Here is a 16,046-nt window from a genome sequence, read left to right on the forward strand (position 1 = left end):
TCTGGAGGCACTCAATTATGCTTCTATACTGCACAAGATTATAGAACAAAGTTCAGACAAACTTTTCAGTATTCTTTTGAGTTTTCATAGAAGAGAGAGGGAATTTTTGTTTGCCCCAAAATACATCTTGAAAGAGAAGAACATCAATAGATGGAACCTCTGACCTGTTTGTCAAGGTCTAGTCCCTTTCTCAAGGCTGAGGCAGACACAAAAGATAGAGGCAGATTGCCCTTAAGCAAAGCCTTCGAGTGTCAGGTGAAGAGGACTTGCACATCAAATCTGACTTGTGACTACCTATAGGAATTATACTGGCACTTTCAGTTTCTTAGGGCAGGAATTCAGCAGCTAACAGTTCCTTGTTCAGAGGCTGGGAAATACAACACAGTCTGTGAAATTGTTGGGATAACACTGTAATTAAACCACTGTGGGTATAAGAACATCCTCAACTTTGTCTACCCTTCACATGGCTTCATCCTAGTATGCAGCAAAGATTCTTATGTAGCCAGGCTGTGCTGAGTATCTTGATAGCTTCTGCCAAGGTATTTGGCACTTCTGCTCCTTGACAAACAGGCTGATGCAATAAATAAATACACTGTTGGTTCATCGCTTCTGTTGAAATATCTTTCTATATTCTAAATATAATAAACCCTAAATTTAATGGATCTGGGTTTAACAGAATGGGGTTTAATGAAAAACAGTCTGCTGGATCCAGGATTTGTCTAAATGTAAGGCAATAATGGACTTGCCCTATTGTTTAATGAACTATTCCAACCATCATTCACAGTTTCCCTCAAAACTGAGGGCAAGGCAAGAAGCAATGGGTGGAAACTAATCAAGGAGAGAAGCAATGTAGAACTAAGGAGACATTTCCTGACAGAACAATTAATCAGTGAAACAACTTGCCTCCAGAGGTTGTGAATGCTCCAACACTGGAAGTTTTTAAAAAGATGTTGGATAACCATTTGTCTGAAGTGGTGTAGGGTTTCCTGCCTAGGCAGGGGGTTGGACTAGAAGACCTCCAAGGTCCCTTCCAACTCTGTTATTGTACTCTATTCAAAAAAGATATGCACTGCTATCATAAAGTAGGTTTTCTCCTAGACAAATGTTTTTGGAGGCTCGAAGAAACCATTCCCATTTTAACGGAGATTTGGCTTGGCTCTTAATATTAGCCTGTTAAAGTTAAAGTTTGCTATAACATTTCTTTACATAGATCTTTGTTGAAGCACTGGTATTTCATTCCCCTAGGTTTTTGAAAAACAACCCCAGCCCTCTGCTTATCTCAGACTTGGCAGTAAAGCCAAGCCAAACTTGGAAGAAAAGTTATACCTTTTACGTCACTAGAAAAAAAAAAAAGACTTTAAAAAGAGTTTCTTCAAGGCTTTTTCATCTCAGGAAAAAAAAAAACCATCAGCAGTTTTAGGGTGGAAATTTCTAAAGAGAAAAGTTGAGAGAGGTTTCTGAGACTAAGTTTTTCCTTACCATTGACCCCTGGTCTCTGTACCTTAGCATTTCCGTTGCTCTAGTCTCCCTTTCACCATTGAATTCATAATTCTCCCCCGAAACTGCCAATTCTCTGATTTGCCAAAACAAAAATTAAGAGCCAATTTGGCCAACTAATTTGTGAAAGCAGAAAAAAATACTTTAAAAGCGTGCAACATTTTCTTTTTAAACATAAGCTGAATTTGAAGCTTAAATATCAAATTGGAATCAGAGTTGAAGCAGGACATCTTTAACTCTTATTCCATACACTCTTACATTTAAATACCTAAGAATTTGGGACCTCTCTGACTGATTGATACTGTCATTACCTTAAGCAGGGAACATTCAATGTGGCATGGATACAGTTAAGGCTTAGTCCATACTAAATTGATTTTATATGATTTTTTAAAATCTTTGATTGAGAACCGCCCAGAGTTGGCTGAAAGATGGGCGGCTATACAAATGTTTTAAAATAAATAACATAATGATATTGAATTGAAACAAAATGAAATAAAACTTCTCTAAAAACTGAAATACTTGATTGACCAAAGAAAACCCAGATGGCTGCTGAAGATCAGTATCTTTGAGCCTGTCTGATGAAACTAGTTTTAATTATGTTTTCTTACATCATACATTAATTTTTTTGCCTTATTATTTCTTACTCCCTTTTTGCATGTTACATAAAATCATTTCCAAGAAAAAGCATGAATGTGTTTGTATGCATATCTCAAACTTTATTCTCATGATAGTAATGGCTTTATGCAAACTATTACTGTTGTATTTTATTTAATTCCTCAGCCTACACATTCTTTGCATTCTGTGCTTTCATTCTTTTTGTCTGTTTCTGAATTTCATATTATATTACACAATAAAGTTTTGTTAAAATTTTAATAATGGAAAGCTTTTTAAAAATAACGCGTGCTGCTTGCATTCCTGAAATGCGCTTTAAAAAAAACCACTCTACAGTTTTGGGAAAACACAGAGGTGGCCCAGATAAAAATAATAATGAAGGCTACATGACATATAACACACACAAAACTAGGAATTATTTTGTTTTTGTTCCATAACATTTCTTGAAACATTTATTCATTACATATTTTTCAAAAATAAATTACCCAATAGCTGATTGCAATAAATGAGCTAGCTGAATGGTGTGTATTTTTTATTGTTATTCTAGCTGCCCACATTGGTGTTGGGATAAGTGGTCAAGAAGGGATGCAAGCCGTCATGTCCAGTGACTACTCTTTTGGCCAGTTCAGATATCTCCAGAGGCTGTTGCTGGTTCATGGACGATGGTCTTACATCAGAATGTGCAAATTCCTTCGGTATTTCTTCTATAAAAACTTTGCTTTTACATTAGTGCACTTCTGGTACTCCTTCTTCAATGGCTATTCTGCTCAGGTAAAGGATCAGGAAAACTTGGGGAACTTTTGCAACAATCAATATTTACTAAAACTTGGGAAACTTTTGCATATATTTACTAATATTTATGAATTTATATGTTTCTGTTGATTTGTGCAATGAAAAAGGATTGGAATGCTTTCAGATAGATGTTCAAGGAGAGTTAGCCTTCACTTTACTTAACTTGTTCAGCGACTGTTCAAAGTTATGATAGGGATGAACAAGGGGTCCTTGAAGTTCTAGCTGCCATAGCATTTGACTTGATAATTTAGCGTGCTCATCCCTTCTATCTTATGGAATTTTCTTCCCCCTGAAATTACCTCCACCCCTTTTGATATTGGGGAAGTCCCTCAAGTCCTGGTTATGTCATCAGGCCTTGGGCTTCCAGAGAAGACATGCTTAGATAAAAGTCTGTAGAGATTCTCAGTCATCCAAGTTATGGTTGTCCCAAAGGTGCTTTTTCAGGAGGCAACTGGATTTTCTTGTTTTTTTCCTTTTGAAGACATTTTACTTCTCATCCAAGAAGCTTCTTCAGCTCTGTCTAGATGGTGGGGAATGGAAGAATTTATACTCCTTGCAGCTGGTCATTTGCATCCTTTCAATGACCCTCTAAAAGAATGCAAATGACCAGCTGTCTGCAAGGAATATAATCCTTTCATTCTCCACCATCCTGTCAGAGTTAAAGAAGCTTCTTAGATGAGAAGCAAAATGTCTTCAAAAGAAAAAACAAGGAAGTCCAGCTGCCTCCTGAAAAAGCACCTCTGGGACATGCTTAGATAACTTCATTGTTGAGCTGACCCTTCTTATTTATTTAAGAAAATTTATATGGCCACTCCCTTGCTCTCTGGGTGGCTTACAAAAATAAAAACCCAGTATACAAATAATAATTTTTTAAAAACCAATACACTCCCTCCCTGGTGACAACAATCAAACAAGCCACTTGACTGGCTCCATCTCATTCTGGGTTCCCCTCTTTGTATATTCCTTTTGATAATATTTACTTTTTAACATGGATTTTTACATTATTTTAAATTTGTTGTTTTATTCGATTGCTGCTTGTTGCCAAAGTTGCTTGTTCTGATATGGATTAATTTTATTTAAATACAACTTAAATAAATGTTTTTAAAGGTGTAACATATTTTCTTTGCAATTACAGACAGTGTACGAGGATTGGTTTATCACACTATACAATGTATTATATTCCAGTCTACCAGTTCTTCTTGTTGGATTACTTGATCAGGTTTGTTTGAACAATGAACTAAACATTTATCCTTAAAAGTTGGTCATTGCTTCTCTGTGCGATGCAACCATGGCCTCTGAAATTTCTGTTGAGTAAATTCACACAGTACAATAAGCCATGATATGGGTTTTTTGGTTTTGTCTTAGTGCAGGGGTGTCAAACACAAGGCCCGCGGGCAAACCGCCCGCCAGACCTCGCCTGATGGCCCGCGGTGCCGCCGCCAGCCTTGCAGCCTCCCCTTTTTTTCCCAATGAATTTACTCCGTGCCTGCACGGAGTAAATTCATTTTAAAATGGCTCAAGTTTAAAAAAAAAAAAATTTACTTACCTTCCGGGACCTGGCCCGACTTCTTCCTGCCCCGCACTGCTCCCTGGGTGTCGGACGTGACGTCATCACGTGACGTCCGCCCGACATCTCCAGGGATCAGAGGAGCGCGGACGCCACGGAGAGGAGCAAGAAGAAAGAAGTAAAAGAAAGAAAGAAGTAAAAGGTAAGTAAAGTAAATGGAGGGGGCAGATGGCTGGGCACTATAAAAGGGGGCAGATGGCTGGGCACTATAAAGGGGGCACATGGCTGGGCACTTTAAAAGGGGGCACATGGCTGGGCACTATAAAAGTTTAAAAAGGTAATGCCTTGTGTTTTCCATATGTTTAATAAACAGTGTTTGGCAATATTTGTATGTTTAAAAAAATTAATGTTTGTTACCAAAAACATTTTTTCAATACATTGTACAATAATTGTACATTTGAATATCTACTTGTCATTATTCTGACTATGTTTCTGCTTTCAGAGCTAGTTATTACTTACATTATTACAAAAACAGTAATAATTGAATGCAGTGACATTAATTTATGATAATAAAGAGTGGACACATAGACCTACAGATACAACCGCCCTTTGATGGGGACCAAACTGCTGATGCGCCCCCGATGAATTTGAGTTTGACACCCCTGTCTTAGTGCATTACAGCCACTGTATCAAGCTTATCCATTCCATTGCAAACCATTTCCAAGTGTTTGGCACTATATTGCATTAATGTTGGACAAATAGTGCCATCATGTGGCTACTTTATTAATGTCACACCTTTGAACCTGTTATTTGCCTATGAAGTACCCTTGATATCATTAGAATCCTTCGCAGGAAATCTAGCAGTTGCTAATGCTAATTCACTGAAAGAACAGATTAAAACATAAACTCATCACTTGCCAAATACGGTGTGGAAATTAACACTTTTCTTGTATTGGTTCAGTCTGAGAGTAGGGAGTCTTCAATTAGTGACTGACTTGTTTATCAGATAATAGAGCTGGAAAAAAGACCTTCTATTCAACCCCTTATACCAGGGGTCTCCAACCACCGGTCCATGGACCGTACCGTCCGCGGAACAAGTCCCTACCGGGCCGCTGGTTTGCTGGCGCCGCCATCTTTTTGATGAAAAAGTGCTTCCGGTGAGCTTTGCGGGTAGAAAGCTCACCGGAAGCACTTTTCATCAAGATGGCAACGCCTCGCGCTTCGATGAGCTTTTCCGGGTAGAAAGCCATTTCTACCTGGAAAGCTCACCAGCTTCGCCGCTCATCTTTTGATGAAAAGTGCTTCGGTGAGGTCACCGGAAGCACTTTTCATCAAGATGGCGGCGCCCAGCGATGCCGGCAGACCGGGCCGCGGCGCCAGCTGATGCCGGTGCCGGGACGCGACATAAAAAGGTTGAGGATCACTGCCTTATACCATTCTGGACAAATGGCTGTCCAATCTCTTCTTAAAATCCTCCAGTGACGGAGCACCACAACTTCTGAAGGCAAGCCGTTTCACTGATTAATTGTTCTCGCTGTTAGGAAATTTCTCCTTCATTTTAGGTTGCTTCTTTCCTTCATTAGTTTCCATCCGTTGCTTCTTTGTGGCAGCCCCTCAGCTATTGAAACACCGCTATCATATCGCTCCTGGTCCTTCTTTTCACTAGATTAGACATACCTTTACATGTTGTGAACTTATGTGATGACTCAGAGTGTGAGTGGACCCATACTAAGTATTGAGCATGTCACTGGTCCCCTCTGAACGCTTTTCTGTTAATTTGGACATCCAAAGGGAGAAGGGCCTGTGCATGAACATTGCAAAGTGGGGCTTGGCTTCTCTATTTTTTTTCTATAAAATGGGTAGGCAGAAGGCTTCAAGAAGTCTTATCCGGAAGTTAACGTGCAACTTCTCAAGCAACAGAAAGGTGAATCTAGCTTCTTTTTAAAATTTTCTGCAGATATTTTGCATTGCCAACTCATTTTTGCCCACTGACACATTAGCTAAAAGGTTGCTGTTTTCTTATTGCATGTGATGTTGCACATCTGTTGTGGGGAGGTATAACGTGATCAATGATTTTCAAGCAAAACCACAATGGATTTGTCATTTGTCTCGCTTCTTTCAATTCAGGATGTGAGTGATAAACTGAGCATACGGTTTCCTAACTTGTACGTCTTGGGACAAAAAGACTTGCTTTTTAACTACCAGAAGTTCTTCTTAAGCCTGCTGCATGGCGTTATAACATCACTGATCATTTTCTTCATACCGTACGGTGCTTACCTACAAACCATGGGACAGGATGGAGAAGCTCCTTCTGATTACCAGTCATTTGCAATCACTGCCTCATCTTCTCTTATATTTGCAGTTAATTTTCAGGCAAGTCAACCAGCCTTTGTTGTTCCAAAGAGACAGTCCTTGACTTATGACCATGAATTTAGCAAGCATTCAAAGTTATGATGATGCTGGGGAAAAAAGTGACTTATATGAGCAGTTCTTGCATCTACAACCATCACAATATCCCACGATCACCCACCCCATGATTAAAAATTTCATGTACTTGGCAACCAGCATGCGTTTACAATAGCTGAAGCATCCCAATGATTGCCTTCCAAGTAACAAAGTTAATGGGGGATGCTGGATTCTTTTAACAACTGCATAATTCGTTTAACGACCACAGTGACTTGCTTAACAACTGCCACAAAAAGGGTTTGTAAAATTGGGCATGGCTCACTTAATAACCCCCTCCCACTTATGACTGTATGAATGTAACTTTGTTGCTTATAGCCTTACGATTTTTTATTATTATTTTATTGACTGTTTACTAGTATGATTTGATAGGTCCTAGCTTATTATTATGTTTCCTAGTATGATTTATATGTTTTATGTTTCCTATATATATGTTTCCTAGTATGATTTATAGTACCCTATGACTACTTCTAAGTGTTATACCTATGATTCTTGATATAAGTATCTTGAGAGCATATGCACCAAAACAAATTCCTTGTGTGTCCAATAACATTAGGCCAATAAAGAATTCTATTCTATTCTATTCTATTCTATTCTATTCTATTCTATTCTATTCTATTCTATTCTATTCTATTCTATTCTATTCTATTCTACTCTACTCTACCCTACCCTACCCTACCCTACCCTACTCTTAGCAAAGGAAGTTCGGTTCCCAATTGTGGTCATAACTCAAGAGCTACCTGTAACTCCTTTAAAATGCCAGCTTGGTATTCATGGTTCACAGCTGGAGACTTTGTCATTCTTGCTGATGTCTTTACCAAGATACTGTAAGTCTTCCCTTCCCGTCAAACCTGGTAGGTTTTTTTTGCCAAAAAAGCTGAAATGCTGACTGGAGGAACTCATTATTGTGGAGAAATGAACTAGAGGCAGTAAAATCAGTAGGAAGGAAAATTTGAGGATCTGTATTTCTCCCTCCTCACGCTGAAACAGAAATTGGACAATAGGTGAATCCAATCAGTTTTCCATATTAAACATAAAGAGAATTGATTCTACTCCAGAGGCTCCAGGAATTTATATCTTCTTCCCAAATAACATGAATGATGTAATTGGATTAGGACAACAATTTAATATATCATTCTCTTCTAAACATTAAAAGTTAATGTATATATCAAACTGCCATCACTCATCAGGACTTATACAAGCAAAACCGTTTTGGTAGCTTTCCCACTTTGCTGGCAGATTTTTTAAAAAAAATCTTGTCATCCCCTTTCCTTCTTAATTTCTCATTTTAATCATGTCGTCCCTACTTCCTAGGGAGCTGACTGGTCCACAGTTTCAAAAATGCTCCTCTCTCCCATTCTTCCTTCCCTTTATGAATCTCTCATATTTCTGTCTCTTTGCTTGTAGATTGGAATGGATACATCTTACTGGACATTTGTTAATGCCTTCTCAATATTTGGGAGTATCGCACTTTATTTTGGCATCATGTTCGATCTGCACAGTACTGGGATCCACGTCCTCTTTCCTTCAGTGTTTAAGTTTACAGGTTGGTACTGATTTTTTTTTTCTTTTTTTCTATCTGCAAACAAGTTACTCCCTTAAAATGTCAAAATTGTGTATCCCAGTTGACTTTCTTTCTTTCTTTCTTTCTTTCTTTCTATCTGCAAACAAGTTACTCCCTTAAAATGTCAAAATTGTGTATCCCAGTTGACTTTTTTTCTTTCTTACTTTCTATCTGCAAACAAGTTACTCCCTTAAAATGTCAAAATTGTGTATCCCAGTTGACTTTTTTTTTAAAAAAAGAAAAGCTTAGTAGTGCCTCAGGTTGGACTGAAAAAGATTGTAAGCTTCAAAAGGGAAGAAATATAAATGACCCTATCAAGGGTGGGATTCAATTTTTTTTACTACCAGTTCTGTGGGTGTGGTGGGCGTAGCATGGCTTGGTGGGCGTTGCTTGGTGGGCATGGCAGGGGAAGGATATTGTAAAATCCCCATTCCTTCCCCACTCCTAGGGGAAGGTTACTGCAAAATCCCATTCCCTCCCCACCCCACTAACCTGCTTTCCAGCTCCGTTCTCCTGTGCAGGGCAACAAAAGAAGACCCAGCTGATCAGCTGGGACTTGGGAGGCAGAGAATAGATGGGGTTGGTGGAGCCAGTCAGAGGTGGTATTTGCCGGTTCTCTGAACTACTCAAAATTTCCGCTACCGGTTCTCCAGAACCTGTCACAACTGGCTGAATAGTGGGGTGGGGAGAGAATGGGAATTTTGTAGTAACCTTCCCCTGCCACGCGCACCAAGCCACACCATGCCCACCAAGCCACGCTCACAGAACCGGGAATAAAATTTTTTGAATCCCACCACTGCACTCAATGAATTGTAGATTGAAGACTACCTCTATGACAATAATGCTGGATTAAAGTATATTTCACCACTTCATGGGTCTATTATTTGATTTAATGTTTGAACTCATACCTATTTTGTTTTGATTTGGTGGTTAGATTTAATAATCCCATTTTTCCTGCAGGAGCTCAGGCACCTTAGATTTTTATTCCCACTACAACAACCTTGTAGGCTAGACTAGGATGAGTATGAATGGCGCAAAATCACCCAGTAAGGTTTCCTGGCTGAGAACTGAACTGGACCTGGCATTATGCCAGGCATAATGCCAACTTCTTAACCACTGCCTTTATTTATGAGATTAAATGAGTTTATACTTTTTAAAAAATCAATATGTTTCAATAAAAAAAAGCAATTAAATAAACTCATCGTTTGCACAAACTACAATTTAAGTATGATTCCTGGAAGAAGCCGTATAGCTGGATCATACATTCTATGAAGCCAAACAAATCAAAATGCTAAACCCAAAAGGTATTTTTATTTAGATTATGCATGAACCAACCATTATGTTGAAAGACAACCAGTTTCTGAGCTGCACAAAAACTGTGCATGGAGAACAAGTGCAAAAGAATCAAAAACTTAATATAAAAGCATATATTCCACTTACAACCGGTCCCTTAGGAACAGTTTGAAGTTATGATGGACCCCAAAAAGGTACTTACCACCCCGATTTGAAGTTCTGATGGCTGTCCCCCTCAATCACATGACTATATTTTGGGCATTTGACAACCATCCAACATTTACAGCTTTTTGCAGCATCTCTCAGTCACATGTAAATTGCTATTTACAATTTGGTTTTTTTTTTCAGAAATCTGTATTTATTTCCCATTTCTGGCACACAAAAACCCCACCCATTGCAGATAATGGGTTTGCTTAATAACTTTGGCATTTACTTTACGGCTATGGTGATTTGCTTAATACTACCACAAAAATGTCCTAAAATTTGGTTGATCAAATAATGAACCACTGAACCAGTGGTACAATTTACAACCGTAATTCTCTGGCCTCAATCATGGTCATAAGTCGAGGACTACCTGTACTTTACAAACAGAAAGGTATCACCTGTGTCAACCCCCCCCAAAAAAAAAAACTACAGTAGTAATATCACAATACAAAGTTCTGATGCATTTTTAAAAACAGAGCAACATGGCGTCACTGCAATGGAAGCTCTGCTCTCCATTCTCGCATATATGGGAGTGGATCTCTCTGTGTGATGAGGCTTTCATCATTTGCTAATGTCCTTGGGATGCCTCTGTTGTTGCACCTTAAAGATTGCTTTTAGGTTTTGTTGGTTTGAAGGAACTGCACATGCATTAGCCACTGTTCTGACCCATGCCCTTTTCCGACAAATCAAACACAAATACAAAAGGAACAAAAACCTTGTAATGCTTTTACAAAATAATTAGCTAAGTACAAGCCTTGCCAAAAGATAACAGACTAGAAATAATTTGCAATACAAACTCAGGATACTAGATTGTCCACGAAGCTGTAGTTTCAAAACGTCTTTGCCTTCTGCAAAGGTTTGTTTCCCAGCTGGCTTTTTTCTTCTTGAGGGAGGGGTCATTACCTTGCAGCCTTACTCCCAAGTCACCTGTGCTGTTGTAACTGCTCTTTCCTACAAGCAGCCCTGTGCGCAAGTGCATTTGGCTCAGGCTCCTCGGGAACCTCCTCATCGCTGCTGCCAGCCCCCACAATCTCTGAAGGCAGCAGTCCACTTCTTAATGGTCCTGGCCCCTCATCTGAGTCCTCGCTCTCCTCAGCCATCTGCACCTGCTGCCGGCTAACCACAACAGCCACCTAATTGTAACTGTCATGTCTCCTTCCCAGGTACCGCTTCAAATGCCCTTCGACAGCCATATATCTGGTTGACCATAATACTGTCTGTCACTCTCTGTTTGCTGCCCATCATTGCCCTCCGGTTCTTGATGATGACCATCTGGCCTACAAAAAGTGAAAAGGTATGTAGGAGATTCTGGTTATTAATCCAAGTTACCAATGAGTTGAAGAAGAGCTGGTTAGTTAGGTTTTTTTTGTACAATCATGAATCATGAGTTGTGTTTGGTGCGGTGGCCTAGAGGTGGAGCTCTCGCCTCACAATCAAGAGGCTGTGAGTTCGATCCTAGGTAGCGGCAGGTATATTCTCTCTCTGGGCACAATGAGTAAATATCAGCTGCGAACTCTGTGCTGGAGACAGGAAGGGCATCCGGCCAGTAAACACCCAGCTCTGACTCCACCCCGATGCAAGAGATTACGGGGTCATTAAAAGACAAAAAAAAAAAAAAAAAATCCTGAGTTGTGATAGTCTTAAAATGGGTCACCCATATGACCACCCAATTTTGCAACCTTTTTTTTTTTTTAAGCAAATTTTGACATCTCAAAGACAAACAAATCATCATCAACCATTACATATTTGAACCTTTTTTCATTATAAATTTTACAAGTCAGATAAAACCTTATTTTATACAATACAATTCTATTTTAAGCCATTTCCATAGCGAGCATAAAAATAACCTCTTATCCAATTTCTTTATTCCCCTTCTCTTACTCTCTTATTCAATTTCACTATTATTATTTCATCTATTTCCTTTCTGACTTGATTACCATTATTCTCATTCTCTATTTCTACAAGGTTTTATTGGAAGTACTCTCAAAACATAAACACACAACAAAACAATCTTTTCTTTCCCTCTTTCCTCTAAATGACTTTCCTTTCAGCACCACCAAAGTGCCGCTTTTTCCTCTTTTAGAAGGTATCATTCAGAAAGTCATAATTTTCAGGAGTTTTGTTAAATATGTCTTAGAGTCCTGGGAACCAAGAAAAACTTTCTTCTTTTTCAAATACTTTCTCCCTTCCTCCTGCGCATTCTTACCCGGCTGCCAGCTTCTTTGTGGCGGCCATTGCCGGTTTCGCCCGCTGCTGTAGTCTTGCAGGAAGGGATTCTGCCGGCCAGGAGAGGTCTGCAACACCCCAAACCCTCTCCGGATCCCCTATCTTCAGCTGCCCCTGCAGTCAGCGCTATCGGACCCGTCAGGGATCGGAGCCTCGCCGGCTAGCGCAGCAGGATCGCGCCAGCTTATGAATCCCTGCAGCTCGCGAAACAAACCGGAAGTCCCATAACCTTTTTTTTTTTTTTTTAACGGTCATCAAGCAAACCTATTAATCACTATCTCCCAGTTTTGCCAAAAACCAGAAGTAAATGTTGGTTTGGGGCAAAACCAACATAAAATGCAGTCACATGGCTCAAAGGGCCATAAATGAGAACTAATTGCTGAGCATTGGAGGGGGTGGCCATCAGAACTGCAGAACTGGTCATAGGTACCCATTGTGGGGGCTCCATCATAACTTTGAATGGTTATTAAGGAATTAGTGATAAATTGAGGTCCACCTGCATTTAGAATAATGGGAAGAAGCCTGAACTGTGGGACCCTCCATTTGTCTATGACTCCTCCAGCACTTCAGCCATGGGTAGGAGTGCAGGAATTTCCACATCCAAGTTTGATTGAGCATTTGCTATATTGTCTATATTTGAAAATTTATGGCTCCAACAGTCAGTCACAGAGAGGGATTTTTAAAAAAATAAATAAATTCTTTTTTAAAAAAATCCCTCCTAGTGCTCCAAAAATCCCAGGAGGCTTAGAGGTTGAATCTTCTCTAATAACTGCTACCGATCTTCTTTCTGCCTCTTAATCTGTTCTACAATTGTCTCCTTTAAAGATTCGGAAGAATCGCAAAAAGTACAAGGCCGTAGAGGAGAAGTGGAAGCGAAGGCAGAGCGTTCTCCGTCGCGGGGTAACTGGTCGTCGTTCCGCGTATGCCTTCTCCCACCAGCGAGGTTACGCTGACCTCATCGCTTCTGGGCGTATCATCCGTCGTAGGCGAGCTTCCCTAACGGCAGTTCTGGGCAACAATTTGGCCGAAATTAGGCGAGCTGAAGAAAACAGTTGATGACTTGCCCAATCCCACAGAAAACAGAGGAAGGGTAGCACAAAAAGTTTTATTTTTTTTTTACAAAGGACGGTGGCTTCTTTTTGTTTTTTTGAAAAACGCGTGCAGGATTATGAAGGGAGTCTAATTATTTTTTCCCCCCAATTGCTATGTTCGGGACTAAAATTGGACAGACCGAATGGCTGAGTATTTTTAATTCTCCGTCCTTGCATAAACATTGCTTTTATTTGGAACTGAGGGATATCCTTATGCCTTGGACTTCAAGCCCAACAATTTTAAGGTGTTTTTAAACAGTAGTGGTTTTTTTTTTAAAAAAAGAAAAACAATTCCAACAGAGGTTTTATGCCTCAGCACCAAAGACAAACCACTCCGCAGCAACATGATTCTGAGTGCCATTTCATTCTGTTAATTTATTCTACCATCATATCATTCTTCTTTGGCAGCCTAAGAATGCTTTTTTTTGCATCTTTTGTACATTTTTATGCTGTAAGCATTTAGATCATAATGCACTATCCAACAAAGTTGTACTGGTTGATCGGAGCTGCATGCTCTTAGTAATGTTCAGACATTTGGGTAGCGAAAGTTCAACAGGCTTTCAGGTTTGTAATTAAAGGTGTCTTCCCCAGAAGTTCCTTAAGGAAACAATAGCTTGTTGTATATTTTCAGGAAAACAACAGCTTGTACTTTGGGCATTGTGGGGGGTCTCCCCTCTCTAAACATGTAGCAGCTTTGTATCAGCAAGAATGAATGTGCCTTTCCAGTAATGTATTTTATACCCGGCCTTTTCACCTTTATTACAAATCTTACTGTATTATTTGTATTGGTTTGAGAAATAGGAAAGACAGAGTCAATCTGTGGAGATTTTCCTTTTGGATATGTTGGTTGATTTCATCCTTGGGTTGTTCTTGGTCAAGGGAAATGGCCACCTAGCCCATTAAACAACAGGAGGTGATTCTTATATAGCGCTGTCTTTTATGTTGGAATGAGTTGTGTGAAGGAATAATATCTGAGCAGCATCATGCTTGAAGATGACAATGCCAATTTCACCACATTTGAAAGAAAGAGCATAATGCATTATTCAACAAAAGTTATACTGGTCAATCAGGGCTGCATGCTTTTAATAATGCTCAGCCATTTGGGCACAGAAAGTTCATGTTCGAAATCAAAAGCATCTTCACCAGAGGGAGTGATACGTCTTGTTTTGTGGGAACGAGAGGCACAATTTGAAGCATCACCTGGAGCAAGAGAATAATTTTCATTTAAGATAAATCTACTACATGATTTTTTTTAATAGTAAAGAGGACGATGTTCTTTTTAAAAATGTATTCATTCATTTCAATGTGTTGGGACTTAAAAATGGTTTACATTTCAATACTCTTAGCATGCACCAAATGACCCTGTTTCAATATTCACAACTGTTCCTCAGATTTGTGTAGATGGATGAACAGAACTCATCCCTAAGGAACATGGACTTGGTACATTCCTTCATTTTTACTATTGAATGTTGAAAGGTTTACAGCTTTTTGGTAAAAGACAGCAGATTTTATTTTGATTCAAAAATTGATTTTTCTATTCAGAAATGAGGACGAGGTTAGTCTTTATCTTTCAGACGTTTAATCTAAGTGCAATATTTGCAACTTTTAATACATTGATTGTACACGTGTATCTCAATTATAAAATGTAAATATTTTATTTCTTAAAGCATTATGTATATATAAGTAAAGTGCCTTTTAATCTTTTTATCTGGTGTGAAAGAAAGTATTTTCATTGCTTTGAATGTTTTTATTAAAGTGTCCTTGGTATTGTAAGTATGCACACATGTAACATTTGCTGATTCTTATAGAATTGGGGGCAGTAAAAGAGGAATCCTTCAGAGGTGGGATGCTACGGGTTTGGCCTGGTTGTATAGAACCTGTAGCTGCGAAGAGTAGCTGACACCGAACCGGTTTGGTGTTCGGCCCACCCGCCTGCCTGGGCTCTAGGCTGTCCTTTATTCCCTGCTTTTCCCTCCTCAGCTGCTTTGCGCGGCATAGCTGAGGTTGAAAAAGTAGGAAAAGAGGATTTTCAAACTGAGTGCACCGCTTGTCAGCTGTCCAGGCAGCACAGCTAATGATTTCTTGCAAACGCTGCACACACGATTGTCCGCAGTTGAGAGAACCCGCAAATCGCTCCACTGGCTGGCCCCTCCTCTCCCCGCCCACTCACTCCTTACCTGGCACACGAGCCATCCTACTTGCCTGGTTTGGTAAGTTGCTATTTTTCCTTTTTTTCCCTCCAACCATCAGCTGTTCTGCTCTGCCAGGAGATTTAGATTAGCTAGAAAGCAGGGAATCTTTGGATTTCTTGCTTTCTAGCTAATCTAGAAGCAGAGCTGAACCTTCCTTAGGACTAAAGCTTTTCAGTGCAGACTCAGGTAGCCAATTGCAGATAGATAGATCTCTAAATTAATCTGTGATTCTGTGAGCAACTCAATCTGCCTGCCTGCTTTGCCTACTTTGGGGTAAAAGTTGCTCTTTTTAAATAAAAAAATGCAATATTTACATACATGGTGTGTTGTGAATTTTATGAGCTTGCTTGCAAGGAAATTTTATGTGACAGACTCAGGTAGCCGATTGTAGATAGATCTCTAAGTTAATCTGTGATTCTGTGAGCAACTCAATCTGCCTGCCTGCTTTACCTGCTTTGGGGTAGAAGTTGGGAGGAAAGGGTCAAGCTATTTTCTAAAGCTCCTGTAGGCCAGACAAGGAATAATAGATGGAAACTGAACAAGGAGAGATTTAACCTGGAAACAAGGAGAAACTTTCTGACAGTGAGAACAATCAACCAATGGAA

At 39.5% G+C, this 16,046-nt stretch overlaps 1 protein-coding gene across 3 annotated transcripts in view; it reads left to right on the forward strand.

Annotated features, from left to right (window-relative positions):
- The window catches only part of ATP8B1 (ATPase phospholipid transporting 8B1), a 99,237-nt gene extending 84,281 nt beyond the window's left edge, over positions 1-14,956 (forward strand). For all 3 annotated transcript variants that reach the window (XM_087958583.1, XM_087958586.1, XM_087958584.1), the window contains exons 23-28: positions 2,657-2,880; positions 4,037-4,120; positions 6,536-6,781; positions 8,279-8,417; positions 11,096-11,226; positions 12,984-14,956. In XM_087958583.1, coding sequence (XP_087814709.1) covers positions 2,657-2,880; positions 4,037-4,120; positions 6,536-6,781; positions 8,279-8,417; positions 11,096-11,226; positions 12,984-13,214 — 1,055 coding nt within the window. In that variant the 3' untranslated portion in view covers positions 13,215-14,956. The remainder of the gene's footprint in view (positions 1-2,656; positions 2,881-4,036; positions 4,121-6,535; positions 6,782-8,278; positions 8,418-11,095; positions 11,227-12,983) is intronic.
- Positions 14,957-16,046: the final 1,090 nt, after the last annotated feature.

Source organism: Notechis scutatus, chromosome 2 (assembly GCF_049901735.1).
Source record: "Notechis scutatus isolate UNSWTSFEM ecotype Mainland chromosome 2, rNotScu1.2, whole genome shotgun sequence".
Classification (NCBI taxonomy): Eukaryota; Metazoa; Chordata; class Lepidosauria; order Squamata; family Elapidae; genus Notechis; species Notechis scutatus.